The sequence below is a fragment of the Haliotis asinina genome, chromosome 6, assembly GCF_037392515.1.
Source record: "Haliotis asinina isolate JCU_RB_2024 chromosome 6, JCU_Hal_asi_v2, whole genome shotgun sequence".
NCBI lineage: Eukaryota > Metazoa > Mollusca > Gastropoda > Lepetellida > Haliotidae > Haliotis > Haliotis asinina.
In genome coordinates, this window is record NC_090285.1 from 43,256,301 (window position 1) to 43,277,003 (window position 20,703).

The 20,703-nt window shown below is 38.1% G+C and overlaps 1 protein-coding gene across 3 annotated transcripts in view; it reads left to right on the forward strand.

The window, feature by feature from the left end:
* Positions 1-20,703, forward strand: part of LOC137286487 (ATP-dependent RNA helicase DHX33-like) — a 54,690-nt gene that overhangs the window by 29,218 nt on the left and 4,769 nt on the right. For all 3 annotated transcript variants that reach the window (XM_067818382.1, XM_067818381.1, XM_067818383.1), the window contains exons 17-18: positions 5,369-5,473; positions 11,361-11,494. In XM_067818382.1, the coding sequence (XP_067674483.1) occupies positions 5,369-5,473; positions 11,361-11,494 (239 nt within the window). The remainder of the gene's footprint in view (positions 1-5,368; positions 5,474-11,360; positions 11,495-20,703) is intronic.

The window sequence follows — 20,703 nt, forward strand, 5'->3', positions numbered from 1 at the left end:
GCGATTGTACGCTTATAATTTTGTTTATTCGTTTTTTTAAAAGCAGCAATGTATATTATGTGTCATGAATAAGTGATAAATGTGTTTTATTAATGTTTGATTTTTTGGTTGCATGTGACCTTTAAGTGTTGGTTATGTCAGTCAGGAAGCATTAAGTGTTGCTTATGTTCAAGCAGGAATCTTTAAGTGTTGCTTATGTCCAAGCAGGAATCATGAAGTGTTCCTTATGTCAAGCAGGAATCATTAAGTGTTGCTTTATGTCCTAGCAGGAATCATTAAGTGTTCCTTATGTCAAGCAGGAATCATTAAGTGTTCATTAAGTGTTCCTTATGTCAAGCAGGAATCATTAAGTGTTCCTTATGTCCAGCAGGAATCATTAAGTGTTGCTTATGTCCAAGCAGGAATCATTAAGTGTTCCTTATGTCAAGCAGGAATCATTAAGTGTTCCTTATGTCCAGCAGGAATCATTAAGTGTTGCTTATGTCCAAGCAGGAATCATTAAGTGTTCCTTATGTCAAGCAGGAATCATTAAGTGTTGCTTTATGTCCTAGCAGGAATCATTAAGTGTTCCTTATGTCAAGCAGGAATCATTAAGTGTTCATTAAGTGTTCCTTATGTCAAGCAGGAATCATTAAGTGTTCCTTATGTCAAGCAGGAATCATTAAGTGTTGCGTATGTCCAAGCAGGAATCATTAAGTGTTTATATCCAAGCGCATGTCACAAAGTGCATCTTCTAAGCCAGATATCACAAAGTATTTGTCTTTAAGCCAGTTAGGTCACCATGAAGCATTGTCGACTATTTTTGTGTCATGTCACCACCAGATCTCTTAAATGATTGTTGATCTTCAATAAAACTATGATTCTTGTGGCATCAAAGATGTTCACTTTGACTTTTTTCAAATGCATGTCTTAACCTTGTCTGTCTAACTTGAAAAAACAGTTCACTTCAGTAATTTTGTCTGTAATGTTGTTGACTGTAAAAGGAAAAGAAAAACTTCTTGAAGGAGTGAAAGTGTGGGCGTACATAGTTAAACAATCAACTGATGGTGATCCACAGATAAGCAATAGGCAACAGTGTGCTGCGTGTTACATAAACACAGTGCTGTGCTGCACTGTAAAGAATTCAGTTAGACGTACATCGTGTATTATCGCAATGCCAGTGCAGACAGCTCCAGAACAACCACGAATGTGCCAAGATAAAACAGACCACTTGTGAATGTTTACAGTCCTTGTTGCAGAATAGAGGTCTAGGACATTCATCAAGGTGATCTGACTTTTTTTCAAAATACTGGTAGGCAAACATTGGACTGAGACTGTTGTTGATAAATCAACAGATGCTGATGAATCAGGGTGGGCAATAATGGTGAATAGCATTCCAACAAAATATCTACATTGAATGTTCAATGGTGCCTCGACTTTTATGTGAAAATACCACAAATGTCAGTTTTTGTACGTGAGCAGTTCTAGCCAGTGGAAATGTATGTTGCACTTTCATCTAGGATTTGTTTGCACTGTGGTGAGACAGGGATTTTGCAAGGTCCTCATTATCCCATGGGGCCTGTTTTGAGTGTCCCTAAGTATATCTAACTCACAAACCCTACTAAGAAACTATCTACCACCCTTGTGTGGGACTCTGAATCATTACCTCATGTTTTGTAATGGAAAAGGAGGCTGGAGGTTGATGCTTTGTGACCATACAGATCTCTTTTCCTCATACGCTGTGGTGTGAATCTGTGCTCATGCTTTCAGTCACTGGATTGCCTTGACATAGAGCAAATATGATAATGATTTAATGATTTTACATGGTCATTCAGATGTTTCACACAAGGCCATTTAGTTTTTGATAGAAAGGGAGGTGATTATGACAGGACACATTAATTATGGATTGAATGAATTCAAGTCAGCTTGTTATCCCCCACTGCACATTTATCTCAAAGCAGGGGATATAGTATTACGTAAGTACGTAAGTACGTACATGCGAATTGGAATATCTTAAGAACCAGTCGTTAGATTCTTTTCATATTTGGTACCTAGGTTCATCATAGAAAAAGACATATCTCAGTCAGGTTTGGTGACCTTTACCTTCATTTCAAGGTCACAAGGGGACTTTAACATTTTACCCTTTTCAGCAAGATATCTCAAGAACCATTCCCAGAATTTTCTTCATGTTCAGCACCAAGCTTATTCTAGAAAAGGTGCAAGTCCCAGTCATTTTTGGTTACCTTCACATAATGTTCAAGGTCATAGCAACGCTTTGAAGACTTCAGCATGTTCCCTTGCATGTTAAGCTTGTCAACACGATCTTAAGAACTGGTCACTGGATTTTCTTATTCATCACCAAGCTTTATCTTGGGAAGGCGCATTTAACTTCATCTTAAACTGCTACCTACATTTTCAATACTTTTTAAGTTTAACTTGATAATTTGCGGTGGGGGATTATGTCACAATGCATGGCCGTAATTGTAATGCAGTCAGTAATATGACATAGAACTCACTACATTTTTCCCCTGTATTTAACAGATGTTAATGATTTCCCTGACTTGAACCATCTTGTGAATGATATTTAATTTGTATTTGCATATTTTTTCATCTGTATTTTGTATAAAGAAGTACAAAAGACACACAGGCAAAATAGCCTGGGTAGCTTCAATATTTGTTATGTTACTCTATCTCAGTAAAGCACAGCTTCTAGAACGTTTTTGGCTTTCTGTGTTCGTAACAGTGGCTTGAGATCATATTAAGGCATATATTTCATGAATGTATTGTTTTAAACCTGGAGGGTTAGGTTTACCATCTTAGGAGGGAGACATGTTTACAACTGCAGCCATGTTACTTGTCAGGAACCAAGTAAGGCCTTAAGAGTCCAAAATGTTTCTCTGTAGCAGGTGCAGCAGCTATGTAATAAATGTTCCAGTCCATTATTTGAGAAGAGATTCGTTTCCGAGCTGCCATGATGACTTGTGCTGTGAATGTTTTGATGTGTGCTAATATTGCCGCTTGCAGACAGGGACAGCATCTCAGTCTGGGTCTCTATTTATCTCCTATTGTAGTGTCAGAATTCAGAACACCAGCCTCCATCTCACATCCCACATTCATTGGCCAGGCAGAAAGGTTCCCAGTTCCTTAGTGATAGCCAATAAGGATTGGATGGTTACTTTGACTACAACTAGTTCACTTTGAGGCGAATATGATGCAGATATTAATCATTGATTAATGAATAATGAATATCAAATCTAATAACAAATCATTTGTTATTAATGTATCTTTCCCTATATTCAGTGGAACAAGAAGAAAATATATTCTTTGTTTTGACTGTGTATGAAGTGTTATGTGTTCACAATGACCAGTTGATTACATAGATGTCATATTCTAATATCAAGAACATCAATTATCCTGCTTGGATTTATCCATTTTTGTGTTTTCACTGTGACAAATAATACCCAAAATCAGATGAAAACCCACTTTTTTAGAATGCATGAATAATAGGTTCTAGTGTTTGTGTGTTAGTGAATGAATTTAGATTTACACCGCACTCAGCTATATTCCACCTATGTGGTGTAGGTCTGTACATAATCAAGTCTGGACCAGGCAGTCCAGTGATCAACAGCATGAGCATCAGTCTACACAATTGGGATGTGATGACATGTTAACACATCAAATACACACATGGTAACTTGATTAATGGTGTGACACAGTGGAGCATTCTCATGTCACACAGGGTTTATAGTCCAGACTCCTCTACCTACAGGACACATTAATTACCATATGGAGACACAGTGGAACATTCTCATGTCACAGGGTTTATAGCCCAGACTCCTCTACCTACAGGACACATTAATTACCATATGGAGACACAGTGGAACATTCTCATGTCACAGGGTTTATAGCCCAGACTCCTCTACCTACAGGACACATTAATTACCATATGGAGACACAGTGGAACATTCTCATGTCACACAGGGTTTATAATCCAGACTCCTCTACCTACAGGACACATTAATTACCATATGGAGGCAGGAATTGTGCAGGCTTCTGTGTAATATATCCTCTCAAACCTAGGAATCTCTCAGCCTCATGCATTTCTGGCCATAGTTTAGGGTGGAAAGTTTTTTGGGCCTCGTGTCAAAACCATTTGGTTGTTCGAACTTCAGATGCTGCTAGTCTCAGTGTTAGGTGCCATGCATATCTGTCAGTGAGTTTGAATGTTGCCCTGTCTGGATGCCTCATGAAGCAGTATTATATAACCAACTGGTAATTAAATAAAGTGCTTCTGTGGATGTTGGCTAATGGACATCAACTGTAAAGTTAAGGCATGTTTTCTTTCAAGATGACTCATGTTACATTTATGCTCACCTCAGTTAAGATGCTAATTCAAAACACATTCTCAAACTATGATGGACTTTAATCTCGACGCAGAGATGTTTTGTTTTTGCTGTGATACACACCCACTTTTGAATTGTACGATTGTTGCACTCTGTAATATTATAGCTACAGAATTGTTTTGTTTAATGCTTAAAACATACATATAGATAATGCTAATATTAACTGAATAAATACTTCTGCTCCCAAACAGTGCCTCGTCTGTGGAGAAGCCAGTGTTCCTACTTCAAAACAAAATATTAATGCAGACTTTTAGGGAAAATCCCATAACTCACAAATAGTTTTTGTTTTACAGTTTTTATTTCTTAGACTTACCTGGTTTGTGAAACAAGTGGGGAAACTACATAGCATATGAATGTGTACTTTTTAAATTTAATTTTTAAAAAATTTAATTTTTTTAAATTAAATAAACACTTGTATGTTGATGATCTACCACAAAACAAATCCACAATGTCATGAAGAAAGTGTTCAGATATGACATGTTATGTTTGAGATTAGTCTTTCTCAGGAGAGTACAGGTTCTAATACATTTTAGGAGTTGAATCTTGTCAGGATTTTAACCCATATTCTCAAATTGAAATACATGTTGCCACCTAATCTCTTTAAAAGTCATCTGTACTAAACTGAGAAAGTGTAACCCCAAATTCCCATTATTGAATAGCACTGAACCCTACAATTTTTCAGATTTGTACTTTACAGAGAGTTCCATCTGGATCCACCAGAGTCTTTCATGTTAATGTAGTTCAAAACAGATTAACTATGGCAGTACTGAATGATCTGGTGTCCTTCATGCCTTTGGTGAACTGTCAGGCTGGAGAGTTTCAGTAGCACCTTGACAATCATTCATGATATCTTTAACACTGTTGCTGATTTGACTTTACAATGCACCAGTACTCCACTAATTGTATAGTTTTTCTTTAACATAGAGTGGAGAAATGGAATTTTCATTTGTGATGTTATTGTACATCCCTGTTATTTTCCCTGACAGAGAGAAGAAGCTCTTGCAGCAAGGAAGAAGTTTATCTCAAGTGAAGGAGACACCATCACTTTGCTCAACATCTACAAGGCATACAAAGGTGTCAGTGGAAACAAGGTACGAGAATATTGTGGCTTTTGCAAGTGCATCTTAATCATATCCAGTGTTATGAACTAAATTGAACTGACTGATGTCAGTAAGGCATCTGAGATGAGTGTTGATTGACTTTGTAAAACAAATGCTAGTATCATGAGTGCTGGCATTGTCAGTGCTAAGCTGCTGTCTTGACCAGAGGTTTTGTAATCATGCTTTATGTGCTGGTGACATCTGTACTGTACGGGTGGCATGGTGGCTTTCCTGTATCAGTGGATAGGGAACATGGTTGCGAGTCTTGTGAAATGATAAATGATTATTTGAATCATTTACCTAATTTAGTTTTGTTATTATTATAGTAAGTAGGAAATACAATCAGCAGTCAGACCTTCCATTTTCCTGTTTTCTTCACTCAATCCTCGTTTAGTTACTTACATGGAAATATTATGAGTCCCAGATTTTGGCTGTAGATGTGTGTCGTGATCAGCTCCTGATGTGTGGAATAGCTAAACATAGTATATGCAGACTATCAGGTAGACCATGTAAATATTAGACTGAGGAACAGTACACAAGAGACACACAAGAGAAGTCGGTGAAACAGGTGTTAGCTTCTTGATTTATCAGTGTTTGGGGGGTTTGGTTCATTCTGTATGTGTTCCGGTTCAGACAGTGATCAGTGGAGAGTAAGGTGATAACGACGTACATTTTATTGCTGTAGCAGTCGTTGGAAGGAAATCTAATCAGTAGTGATTAGAAGAGAATTAATTCAGGCTTTGTTTGCCTTGTGATGTTCACATAACAGTACGTGTGACATTTTGTGAAAGGTTGTGCACGTGGTGTTGATTTTGTTGTGATCTGCGATAAGTCATGGAGAGCCAGTATGATAAAGGTAATGGTGGTGTTGACAGTGAAGGTACAGAGAAACGCACAGGTGTGAATCCAAGTGTAAAAAGTCAAATAGAACTCAATTGGTGGTGAAGTTTCCTGATGATCGAAAAACTGTATTCCAGATTCATAGAAATTTCATGCATGCTGTGCAGTGGGGGTAGCCTGATGGTTAAAGCATCCACTTATCACACTGAAGACCCGGGTTTGATTTCTCTTGTGGGTACAATTTCAGTTGTCTCCCGCCATGATATTGCTGGAATATTGCTAAAAGTCTAGAAAAATCACTCCCCCTCTCCCTCCTTCACTCACTCACTTACTCACTCAGGCCTGGAAAGAACCACTTGGCTCAATGTCAAACTCTGGAAGTTAATCCAGACATCACTTTCATAGGGAAAATAACACCAGACCACCAGACACCACTTGTTGATAAACAAGGGGGCTGGGGGGTAGTCTAGTGCTTAAAGCATTTGTTCATCACGCTTAGAGACCTGATTTTGATATCCCACATTTTAGAATGTGTGAAGCCCATGTGTCCAATTTCTGGTGTCCCTCACCATGATACTGTTGGAATGTTTCTAGAAGCGGTGTCATAAAACCAAGCTCATTCACTCACTAAGTCAATCAGTCGCTCACTCACTCTAGCCAATGCTTCAGTTCTCACTGATTCCATGAGACTGGCTGCCATAACTGATGAAACTGATGAGCCACTCACTCACTCATTCAGTCAGTCCATACAAGAGGCCAGCTTATGTAACGAGGCTGATGTTTCTGTGTTAACTCACTAATAATATATGATATTTGAAAGACAAGGGCAGCTGAAAAGAGGGGGATGGCGTTTCAGTATTTCTTCTTTTTGTGTGAGAGGCACAAAGAAAAGCAAGAAGGTTTTATCTTGAGGAACAGAATGCTGAAAGTATCTATGAATGCTGATAGCCATGTTTATTTGTTATAGCTTCTGACTAACACATATGAGACACTGACACTCGTATCATGGCAGAGGTAACATCATAAACTAATGCTTAGTCCCTGGATATATCTAATATTGATGGTAACAAGTAAACCCATTTGGATAAAATAGGAGCCCCAGTGAGGTGGGAAATGGAAAAATCTAGATTTGCCTCATTTAGCACTTTAGCATTGCAGGGAGGGTTAGGTATTAGGGAAAATGATGTGGTTCAGTGACAGTGACACAAACTAGTAAAATCAGTATTGTGTGTTATTGGTCACACGCACAAAACAAGATGGCCACCATCTGTATAGTTGAGGTATGATGACACTAATCACATGGTGGTAACATACATGGCCAGAGCATGTTGCTCACAGACAGGTAACTGCCCAGCTGGCCCTTGTAGCCATGGCAACTGTTGTCCCTGGCGCTACAGTGTTATTGAGATGGTGGATGTGTGTGGTGGCGATCAGTTTCAGAGCAGAGTAACTGCTTTCAGACAGGAGGAGATGTTTTGCTTGGCTTGCCACCAACAGGCCAGGTTTGAATCCCAGCAGATGTCGAGTCATGGGGATCTCTACAAAGTGATTGAGTTAGCAATAATAGATTAAATGTGCTGTAGCCACTGTAGACACAGGTCTGTCAGTAGGAAAATAATGTCAGCAGCTGCTGGCTGATATAAGCCTGGCAGGTAAATGAGTTCACTGTCAGGAATATCAGTTACAGTCTGATGAATTCTGCTTTTGTTGAAGTTATGTTCTGAAGGTCACGACTACATATAAGTTGTAACTTAAGATAGTACACATGTATTTTACTGGATTTAATAAATTTATACATAATATTTTGTACAACTTCAGTAATGAAACATTACACTTGTTTATGTATACTTTCTTTCCCTGAAAATATATTCATGTTTATTGATAAAAATTCAATAAAATATAGAAATTCAGCCAATGGTTTGTTTCACGGAACATTTCTTTAGGACTGCTTGGATATGAAACAGTGTATGACACTCCGGACACCAAAATGTTCCCAGCCCAAAATGGATTTAACTAGACTAGACACAAGATATCATGAATTTACTTGGATGTATGGAACATCTAACTTTTGTGCCAGACCATTGGATTGGCTGTCTGTAAATTTGGACAATCCATCAGAAATCTAGCCTATCTCAGGCGGTCAGAAGGTCTTACACACTGATATGAAGTCACACAGAGACATGGCCCCATGATTGCACTGGGGTGATCACATGATCTGGTTGTAATGGTCTCTCCTGCACATGTAGTTCCACCCATGCATGGCCCCATGATTGCACTGGGATTACCACATGTTCTAGTCTTAGTGGACTCCCCTGGAGATGTAGTTCCACCCATTTATGGCCCCATGATTGCATTGGGATGACCACATGATCTGGTCTTAGTGGACTCCCCTGGAGATGTAGTTCCACCCATTTATGGCCCCATGACCGGTGTTTGATGACCACGTGCGCTGGTTGTAGTGGACTCTCCAGCACATTATCTGTGTATCATGCTTGCCAGTACTATACAATCACTACATTGTCCTGTGCCCATACCTCAAGCTGAAATAATGTACCCAGTAAATGTGATTAGTTCATCAAGGTCTGTTTCTATGTAAACTTGTACTTAAAGCTGTTGTGTTTCTGTCTTCAGTATTTTAGCCCAGTGGTACCTGTTTACAATCCTTTGTGCAGATTTAGCTGTAGTTATAAGATGATACAGTAAGAAAACATACCTCAATATCTATTTTTGCATCACAGCAGGTTTAATTTTATATTTCACATACACAAAGGCATTTAACAGTTTCTTTTTTTAATCAATGAAGTTTATGTGTATGCTTACCACATCTGCATTTCTGGGATATTAAAACAAATATGAACTGCTACATGATTGTAAGATCTAGCAATGCACAAAGTATGGAACAGAATCTACAGGAGTAATACTAAGAAACTGAATCTTCCGTGCATTGTTGGTTGGATATATACCATCTTGTTGACAGCCAGCTTGTGTGTTGTCCTTTGTAGCCTGCAGACCTTCTTCTGTGTAAACGTGTGTGGCACTTACATTTTGCAGATCCATCAACAGACGTCACATTTTTTATCTATGGCATAAGAATACATGGAAAACACATGTACAGGACACTGAATATATCATAGGCATTTAGCTATTACAAGTTTTTGGTGGAGCTCTTGTTGCACAGTTGTCTCCCTTAATTGATTTCTTATACTTTTGTCATAAGTCTCATTACTGGGTATGTGCTGTTAGTTTAGCAGATAGTGTTTCCTGACACTTTCCATTGATTCACGTGTCAGGTGGTTGTGATCAGAACCTGCTTCCCTCAAGCTATCTTTCGGGATACTTTGATTTCTGCAAGACGTGTGGAAACAGAGCCTGTGATACTTTGATTCCTACAACATGTGTGAAAACAGAGCCTGTTCATAGCAGTTTTTTGGCCATAAAATCTATGATGTTAACATTTTTTAATACATAAACAGTTGTCAACTATTAGCAGAGACCGTCTGCTGTACGTCAGAACACACAAGACTGTTTGCATCAATCTGTTCCTTCAGCCCACATGTCCATTATAGATCCTACCTGATGTTGCTCCTTGATGTTACTATCAGTGGAGGTTTAAGGTGTAATCAGAGACCATATCTATTATATGGTCTCTGGTGTAATTAAGAGCCGTGGTCATCGTTTAGCCTGGTCCATGTGCTGTTTATCCACAAGATGAGAGCTGGCATGCATTGCCTCTCTGGGGTGAAGTCTTGATGGAGCTTGTTACATGCTGGGTGAAGGTTTCCATCACCACTCAGTATGGTTACCTAGGTAGTTAGTTTCAAGACACTACCGAAATATCAGATAAACTGTTACATTGCTGTACATAGTAAACACAGTATGTCTACTCCATTTTACACAATTTGGGGAGAGCATTTTGATGAACGAACATATATTGAGTTAACTGGATTGGTTGAGTGTAAGGATTTCAGCTTGATGAAATGGTATAAGCACTGACTTAAGGATGGCACAACAACCAGCAAGTAGTAAATCGACGTGGTGTTTGTACATTATACTTTTTCAGCCAAATCCAATGAGTGTTATCTGTGACTTATGATCCATATGAATGCAAGAAATACTAGAAAATATCAGAAGACATTATTGTTTCGATAGAGCACTGGGTAGTTGTGGAACAGAACAAGCTTGATGACTGGTTCAGAGGCAGACTCTATACAGCATGCAAGTTGTAGAATGTAATATTGAACGCCCTTTCATCATCTGATGCAGTGGTGAACAGGGAAATCAGTGGCCATTCTACATTGCTTCTAAACATGACATGCAAGGTTGTAGGTTGGCTTCTCTTGACTTCGCATGTGAAAGAAATTGTGAATTTAAGCCAGAGCAAAATCAAAATTAGATCAAGATCAAAATCCTGTTTATGAAACTCAACTGTAAAACTGCCACAAATCTTTCAAATTAACAACACCTCAGCAGGCCTGTTTTGAAAGAAAGTTGCATGGTTACCGAAAAATAGCAAGATGCCAGTTATTTGTATGGGCAAGGGTGGCAGTAGGTTATATTGTCGTTTATTGTCTTGTAAAGAGTTTTGCAAAATGTTGACTGGCCAGTCACATAGCCAGTGTTGTGACAGAGCAACAGTAAATGGTAATTTATATCATTCAGTGTGCCCTGTGTTGATCCCACTACTGTTTGTTGGTGTTAGGATTTCAACATCTGCAGGAAATCCATTTCCTTCAGATTTAAGTAACAAATACAAAAATGACTTTCAACAGATAAGATCAAAGGACATCCACCCTGGTGCTTATGCGAGCATGTGAACGTATTGTGCTGATTTGAACTGTTTGTTGTGAATGATTGCAGAGTTTGCTTGCCTATTCTCACACTGCCCTGGGTGCCTGCTGAAGAGCGTTTGAAGAATTTTGATATCTGCTTTGTACAAACATTTAAAAAACATAAGTGCACTTGATGCTGGATTCTGCTGGCTATTTATGCAACAGATGTGGACTCAGTGTTTTCATTCTTCAACTGTCTTCTGCTACAGGATTGGTGCCGGGAGAACTTCATCAACATGCGAAACATGAAGACAGCGCTGGAGGTGCGTAGGCAGCTGCGGGACATCGTGCTGCGTCAACAACTACCGATACAGTCGTGTGGACAGGACACCACTGCCATTAGGTGAGGGAGTTTAATTCCTTCATAATGATGATGTATTTCCTGTGTAAGATATGCTTATTATTGCCTGACTCTTCGACTGGATAATGAACAGGGAACCTGCACCTGTAAGACAGATGGAAAAGGTGTCAGCACAGCATATCCGAAGACTGCATGTGACACGTAAATGTCAAGTGCTTTCCCTTATGGAATTGCTGGGATATATTCAAGGAATGGGTACCCAGGGTACCAGTGGATACTTAGTAGAACCCAGATCCCATAGACAGTCAGACATTAGTCACGTGGTATTTGTTTTGTGGCAATAACCATAAAACTCCAGATGCATCTACTCATTTTTTTTCTGTTAGTATTCAGGCATTCCTTGTGATTTTTACATGTAGTGAAGATGAAACTTCCATCAGATTCAATGTATGCAAGATCAGATCGTTTCACGTGTATCTAAACAGTTTTTTGAGGGCGCTGGTAAAACAATTCCCAGTCTGAAATACCGACTGTACAGAGGGTAACTGGGCAGTATCTTTGGACTTACTTACTTACTTACTTACTTACTTACTTACTTACTTACTTACTTACTTACTTACTTACTTACTTACTTACTTACTTACTTACTTACTTACTTACTTACTTACTTACTTACTTACTTACTTACTTACTTACTTACTTACTTACTTACAAGACAGTAAAACTGACCCATTACAAGAGGATTACTATCCTCTATGTCAGTAAGATAATAATGTCATTAGAAACCTGTTATATCAGGACATGTTGTCAGATTGCAGTGTATTGTACTTCAAAGTGTATTACCCTCGAACCCCATTTATCCACATGTTTTTGTTTCACTCGAAAATCGTCCGGATAGCGAGACTTCCAGTTAACCTGTTCAAACAAGCAAAATGTGAAAATTTAGCAAACATTTTTCATGTACGTATATCAATAAATCAATAGTCAATAGTAATAACAGTAAATCATCATAACATATAAGTGTACTGATAATACATGGTAGGCGGAATGCAGGTTACCATTTGTCAGGTTGTCTCGGACGCAATCATGTAGCATGTGGAGCTTCAGGTGGTAAGTTAGATGAAAAATGTAAATCAATGACAAAAAATCTCTATTTTGTCAATTGCATATTCTTTTTTCAATTTTAAATGTCCTAAAATCATATGTCGAACTTAAGCTGTCCACAGAAAGTAAACTTTTCATGAGTTAGATCATGTGTCAGGCTATTTTTAACTTGCATCGTGACAGATAGTAGGGATCGTTTTATAAGTGTTATATACAGTACAATTACAGTGTATTTTACCGTAACCCTACTTAGCATGTCTTTTCATTACTAATGAGATGTCCTCACACCTGCCAAATCCTAATGAAGAGTGTTATGCATCCCTAGTGTTTTGATGGCTAATTAATCAATTCACATCAAATGCCTTCTGATAGATTAAGAATGAAATCACATAGTCATGCTCTAAACGGTATTGATGTGACACATACGCATGCATGTTGCACAGATCTCTCTTTCTGGGTAACAGGATAATTTTTCAATGGAAGTCTATGGGAATGATTTGAAAATTCACCGTATGGGTCCAGAAGCGCAGGGTCCGGTTAAGTGAGTACAATTAAAAACGTAAGTTTTGATGCACATAAAAATCATCTGGGAAGCGGAGTTTCCAGATATATGGGGTCCGAGTAAACAGGGTTCGACTGTACTTTATAACCTACTACAGACAAGGTCTAGTTTGGTTCATTTAGGCATGACATATACTCAAAAGTTTGGAGATTAGAATTAAGAGGATATCTGTCATCATCACGTCAATTATGAGAATTGTTCATGGAACACATGGAATTTTACTTATGTCCTCCTTTGCATAAAAGTAAGGTGAGCTGTGACATATACTTATGCATTAACAAAACTAACTATTTGAATCAAGTTTGTTTATGTCCATTATTTATTTTTGTAAACTTTTGATATCAAACTTTTTTTCAAGATGTCATACAATTCAGAAAATGTACTGAATTATTTAAGTAATAATTTATGTATTCTTCAGAAATGAAAATTAATAAACTGTAAAAATATGTAAAGCCATATCTGATATTTTACCATTAACATTAGGTGTAAAAAGCTAAATGAAAAAGTATGTATGAAACTTCCCACAAATTAGTACTACGTTGAAAAGAGGATTCATTGCAAAGAGCAACATGATATAGTGGCTGATGTGTGTAGTGGTGAAAACCAATATGGGTTTATTCCCTCCTGTATGACAGATGGTTGTGTGGCTATCTAGACAGGAAAATAGCAGCATACATGTCTCGTGAGTGTGCTTGAGGGGTTTAGATTCAGGAAATTTGAAAATTTTATAAGAAAACTTCTATTTTGACTGCCAACATGTCGCTTTGAAGAAAAGAAAGGTTCAAGCTACCAATATTGTCTCACCAAAACAAGTTCCATTGACCAGTGTATATATAGCCTTACAATGGTTGATACAATGTAAACCTACAACAACTAAAACAAATTTACTGAGGTTTATCTTAATTCTCACATAAGACAGATCAGATTGAACATCTACTTTCACCTTTCTTCATGTCAATGTATGTACCATTTATCTCCCTGTAAGTGTTGCAGGTGAGCACCAGTGCCTTGGCAGTGTCATGTTAAACTATTGTGCTGATACCCTAGATTTTCAGGTGATAGATTGAGCTGTAAGTCTGTCTTGAAAATAACGGCAAAATAACCTGATCATTTTATCAAGCACAAGAAAGAGTTGTCTGTTTACATACATCTTTCACGGGTTGTTACCCTTTGAAAAGTTTGTACAAATATTTCCGTGTGTCTCAACACCAGTTAAACTTAGCACGGTAGATATATACTTCAGTTAATATGAGGATAATGTATAAAAGTTTCCTTATGACTAACAGACTAACTGCAATATCATGACAACTGTCTAGAGAGATATAGCTGGTGATAGTACAGTGCTGATACATGACGGATAACCAGTTTTGTACCTTTGGATTTTTCAGTAAACTGGTCTGTTTTTCTAACCAACACCATAACATACTCTGTCAATGTGGATTATACAAGTAATGAATCATTGTATCATAGGTTCTTTTTTCACGGGATTCCCCTAGTAGATAATGCTTGCTGGCTTTACCATCCTTGGATAGTGTTATCACCCACCTAGATGTAATGTATTGTTGGTATATCATCACCCAGGTAATGTTCTCCCTGTCTCTGATTTATATATATTTATCTTATCAAGTCTTTATTTCCACATGCTTGTTAGTATTCCTTATGGCAGTGAGCTCCTTTTATTCAGTAGCCTGTTCCTGTTAATGCTGTGATTACCGTAGATATTCTGAAAATGAAGTCCACTTAAAGGGGCACTGATGCGGAGCGAATAATGTTTCTCACCAACAGTCTAATTACGAAACCAAGCAACAAATTGGTCAGCACCCGCTCCCTCGACCGTGACGGACACAGGGACTTTTCTCCTGTCGACATTAGCAGAATTTCTTTACCCTAAAATGTGAGGAGGCCGGATGCCCATTACATGCCGTTATTTGAAAATATACATGGTATTCCTTGTCTTATTGTAACAAAATATCCCAGCAGTGTAGTTTTTTTCTGATGCCTGGATGGTATAGTGACTGATCCAATTTGATCCTATTTCTGTGTTTTTTACCTCGATATTTCATCATATCATGTGAAAATATGATGTCTACATACACGTAGCAAGCTATTTGTATCATATAAAGTCTGAAAGATTGCAAAGCTTTATATTTATATAGTTTTGAGGGTTGGCCCAGCTGTCATAGCAAACATCATACGTAAATTTTGGTAGCTATGACCCTGGTTTATTATCTATGATAATAAAAACACACAGTTGATGTATCTGAATTTGTACACTAATAGCGACTTAGCCATTGGTAGAGAAATCTGAAAATTCTGCTTACGTAAACAATTGATTATACCCATTTACCCAAGTACAAAGCAAATGCCTCTGTCTATTTCTTATGTAACAACGAATTTCTGTTGGTATCCTCAAAACAGTTTCATCCCATAAGTGTTTTCAGACTGCATGCGAGTCAGAGATTACATCTTCCTTGCTGTAACTCGCGTTTGATGGTGTAAACCTACATGTGTCATTTGTCTTCATTCACTTGATATTCAGTTAATGAATTTATAACGGGTATGATTAGTGGTAACACCACTAAAATTACTTGACATATGTTCCCATTTGGCATTTGGACTAAATAATACTCAACTGTATAAATTAAGGTCTGTAGTGGCAAATGTATTGTATGTTATGTAATATGTGCATGTAAGTGATGAAAGAGGGATTATCAGCTGAGTTACAAAAACAAACATCGATCAAAGGATTAACCGCTAACACACTGATTGATTAATTAGTTCCACAGCAGATTTGTCAAAAAGGCAGTGTTTATGAGTGTAGATTTACTAATCTATACTGAATGCACCCTGTCATAAAGTACGAGTGTAAAAATAACATCCTTCCTACAAAGAATTAATCACCACTGCCTTGATATTGTTGCTCATTATTGGCTAACTAATCATACATCATACAGATAGTTGCCAGGTGTGCTGTCCTGTGTGACCAATGAGATTAGGCATACACCAGTGTGGAAACTACCGAAATGATGTGTCACCTTTTCGCATATTAGACTGTTGAAAGACACAAGACATAGAGCAGGATTATTTAGGATGCAGATAAATGGAATATCATTCTTTTATATGGATATTGATGGATACATTCCTGAACGAGGTGATAGCCTGACATTGTTGCTATAACTTTTGTCTGTCTTAACTTTAATATATGTATTTTGTTTTAATTTATATCTTGTAGCATTCAGCAGAATCTGTATTGCAGAAAATATGCACTAGGTAGCGAATAGGGTGTGTATGAAATATGATTCATGTTGGCAATCTATGCAATGTTTAGATATTAAAATAATGTTAGGAATTCACTGTAAGTATAAGCAGACCATGTGGTTTTTTTTTATTAACTTTCAAGATACATACAATTGTGACAAGGAACTAATGAGGTTTACAAGACAAAATATAAAGATGCACACTGACTTCGTTATTTTTCAGTCCCAACATTTTTTATACTACTGGCAGATGATTAAACTTCAAGGTGTTTCATTTGTTTTTGTAATAACGAAGTAAAATGACTTAATCTTTGTTGATCAGTCTACACATAAACTATCAATATAGCATATGGGTGGTGCAGCAGAAATCACAAACCAGTCACAAATTCTGGGATATCATCCGGGTACTCATGGGAGGAAAACAATAACAAAAGAAACAACCAGTCCACAGAAATTGCTCAGCATCAGTGCCCCTTTAACAAGTTCTTATGGTATTGGAAAAGTCGCCTAGTAGCTAAAGTGTTTGCTCATCACACCTGATGACCAAGGTTCTATTCCCAATATAATTGCAGTTTGTGAGTCCCATTTTTGGTGTCCCAACACACCTTCATACTGCTAAAAGTCTTGGGAAACAAATTTTCTTTTCGAATTTGTAAGTATTTTTTTTTCAGAAACATATTTTGCAATATATGACGTAATTAATAGAAAAAGGATGTTAAGTTCACTTTATGTCAGTAAGAGGGGTAGTAGTGTTTTTGAGGTTTCTTGCTTTCGCATTGAACCTCTAAACATTAATCTTGACATGGGTTCTGCTTATGGCCCTGGGACCTTCATATATCATTTTGATGACTGGCTTTCATGTCCAGGGTTGTTTTTTTTTTAAGTTTACGGTACAGGAGTCAGCATTCTTGCAATGGATGTCAGGTTGTTGGGCAAGTGGTGATGATTAGCCAGCATCCACATTGCTCCTGTTGTACCTTTGTTGCCAATGGGGAAAACAAACGAGGACCTTCTGATAGAGAAATGTGCAACTTGTACCGTACAGCATGGAAATTCATTCTCTCACCAGACTTCTGCTTACAGTCATGAGTGCGTGACGCAAGATTCAACCTTTCTGTCTTTATTTTGAGCATGTTATTTTGGCGGGTGTTGTTGTGATGGATGGCAAGCCGCCAATTCGACCAACTGTTGGATGTCCTAAAGGTCAGAGTTGATGAGCATGCTCTTTACAATGGTATCAAGTTCGGAGTGTGTTTGGTAAGGAGTGAGGTGTGTTTTAGGTATGTGAAAACACACCTCACAGCAAAGTGCACTGTTGACCACAATCAGAAAAAGTGATGGTCTCCAAGGTACATTAAAAAGATTAGTGTAAGGTTTAGAAGTTACAGCCTTTTCTCTCATGCCTTTCTGTTTTCTGCTATCATTAAGATTATTTTTGTTTTTAGGAACTGTTTAAGAAAAGATTAAAAAAAAACATCTGTCATTTAAGATCGTCATCATTTGTAATTGCCAAAATAGCTATGTTGTGTTTAGGTATTAAGATTATGTATTGATTGCATTCTATTCTTTGATGGGGGTTTGAGGTGACTTGGGAGAGTGAGAGTGACAATAGTTTTACACCACACTCACCAATATTCCAGCTGTGGAATTCAAGACAACTACACAGGTATGTGCAGGCAGGTGTCAATGTGTAGCTGCTTGGAGTGGTCAATACCCACTGAGATACCAGGCCACAGTTTAACATAGGTTCTACTCTCATATAGTCTGTATTGACGTTATGAGCATAAGGAGCAGAGGAGCTGCCTGAGAGTTAGTGTTTGCTTGTCATGTCGAAGACCCTTGTTTGATTCCCAAAATGGGTACAAGGTGTGTCGTCCATTTCCAGTGTCCCCAGTTAAATATGTGTACGTATGGGTGGCTGGAGTACTGGAGAGGAAATGAGAATAACTTTGCGTGAGAGGAATGCACATGTGCAACGGTGTCCATGAGGAATCATGTGCCGGCTGACATGGTTATGATGGTGTACACTCAAGGGAGAGCAATCAAGTACACTTCTTTGTAACCATGACTTTGTGTTTCATCACCACAAGTCATAATTAAACATACCCTGCTGTGATATTGCAGGAATACTGCTTAAAGGTGTAAAACCATTCTCACCAACTGAGCTATTAAACTGGATCCATGTCAGGTTAGGTTTCGGGAATCGATGCTTTGTTATAGGAAGCCATTGCCTTATCACACTAAAGACCTAGGTTTGAATCTCTTTGTTTGTAATATGTGTTTAAGTTTGTTTGAATATTGCTGCTATGCTGGAGCAGATATTCTGAAAGGGTTTTGAATGAATTGACTGATTTGCCTGCTGTTATCTGAAATAGTTTCAAGGTCGCAGTCATGTTTTCAACTTCAGTTCAAGTATGATTGACAGCAAATGTCAATTCTCAGCAGAAGTGACCTAAAGAATGTGACACTTGAAATCTTTCACACGTATGGCGGTTGTTAATCTATACCACTTCAAATAAGTTCATACAAGTGTACATGAAGTGCTGGCGTGCAAACCTAGCACCTTCCTTTCGTAAATACACATAAGTTTCTCATCATGTGTACACCCACACACATCAACACAGACAAATGTCACCTACATGCAGTGTTGCTCAGCTCTTGTATAAATGAAGTTTGTAGTGTATGAAATTCTGGATGTATTTCACTCACTGTAGCCATGCAAAGCCATGACATATCTGCAAGGTTTAATAAAACTTTCTTCATTGAGCATTTTAGTCCCCTAACTCACCATACAGAGTTACTTCCCTTGGTCAGGATCCTACCCGATCTTGGGTTTGAATCATGAAATCACTGTGAGTCTACTCTTGGTCTGTCATCACGGTATCCATGTTTTTAGGTTTCACAAAAATTGCCAAAATCACTTTTTCTAGTTTCTAGAAAGAAATACTTTAGGACTATTTAAACCTGGGTTAGAATTGGTCTTTAGTAACCCATGCTTGTTGTAAGAAGCAACAAATGGGAATGGCTAGTCAGACTTGCGGATTTGGTTGACACAGGTCATTATGTACCAGTTGTGTAGATTGATGCTTGTGTTGTTGATGACTGGTTGGTCTGGTCCAGACTTGATTATTTACCGACCACAGACATGTAGCTGGAATATTGCAGTGTGCAGTGTGTACCATATATTACCGTGTATAAGACGGCCCAATAACTTGACCCCTAAAATCAGTGTCAAAATGTTTCATGCATAAGGTGACCCCCACGATCGGTCGTGGTTCAACTCACACCAAGAGACATCAGGCAGTTACAGTCTAGGATGTAAAACGTAAGTATGGTCGCGGTCAACTCACACCACAACTATAATCGCTTGCTCACTCACTCACTCACTCTTGTAATGTCTGGCATTATGGTATATACTGCTGATTGCAACCAACCAACCAACCAACCAACCAACCAGTCATTACTATTTAAATCATCTTTACCACATAAGTAAATAAACAATGATAAATGTTTTTCCTGCTTGAATAAGTATCCGAGGTTAGTTGGAGTGATACATCAATCCAGGAGGTGTGTTCCAGCAGGCCACATGTCTTGTGAGCACCTCTGTAAACATGAAGTAGCCAGTAAGGCATGTTTATGTTGTGTGGGGTCAACTGCAGCACCCATGTAGGTAGAAGTGATGGTAAGGTAGTGTGGGATCTGCACATTCTCTTGTCTGTATGTCAGCTGGAAATAGACCATAGTAAAGGCAACAGGAAAGATGATCAGGTGCCAGGTGTTGCTGAAGAGTCAGACGTGGAAAAAACAGTCTTGACTGATGTTTTTATTTCAATGTGGTTTAGTAGCACTTGGAAGAATTCAAGAGACTCAATAGTGATAGCTTCCATAGGCTTTTGGGATTAAGGGTTTTGGTCTGATTTTTCTCGAGATTTTGCTGATGATAGGAGCATTCATTTTCCCGCCAAATAATATTTTTTCACTGACCCTGAATGTTGGAGGAATTTTATTGGATTCTATGCAAAGGTATTTAGGGAACAGTGCTAAGGGTTGTGATTATTTTCAAAACACTTGTTACAACTGTGAAAGCTATGCTTTCATTTTGTTGCGCATTTTGTTAAACAACGTCAGCCATTGTTCATGACAGTGTTCATGACATTGGTCTACATTTACTGAGTGATGTATTGTGTTGTATGTACATGTGCAGTGTTCTTGTTAGTACTATAATGATATTCCTGACAGAATTATACAGTTTGAATATTGCATAAAACAATGTTGACTCATTCCCAGTGACTGCTTGTCAGGCTGAATCAGATCCTGGACCTAGATTT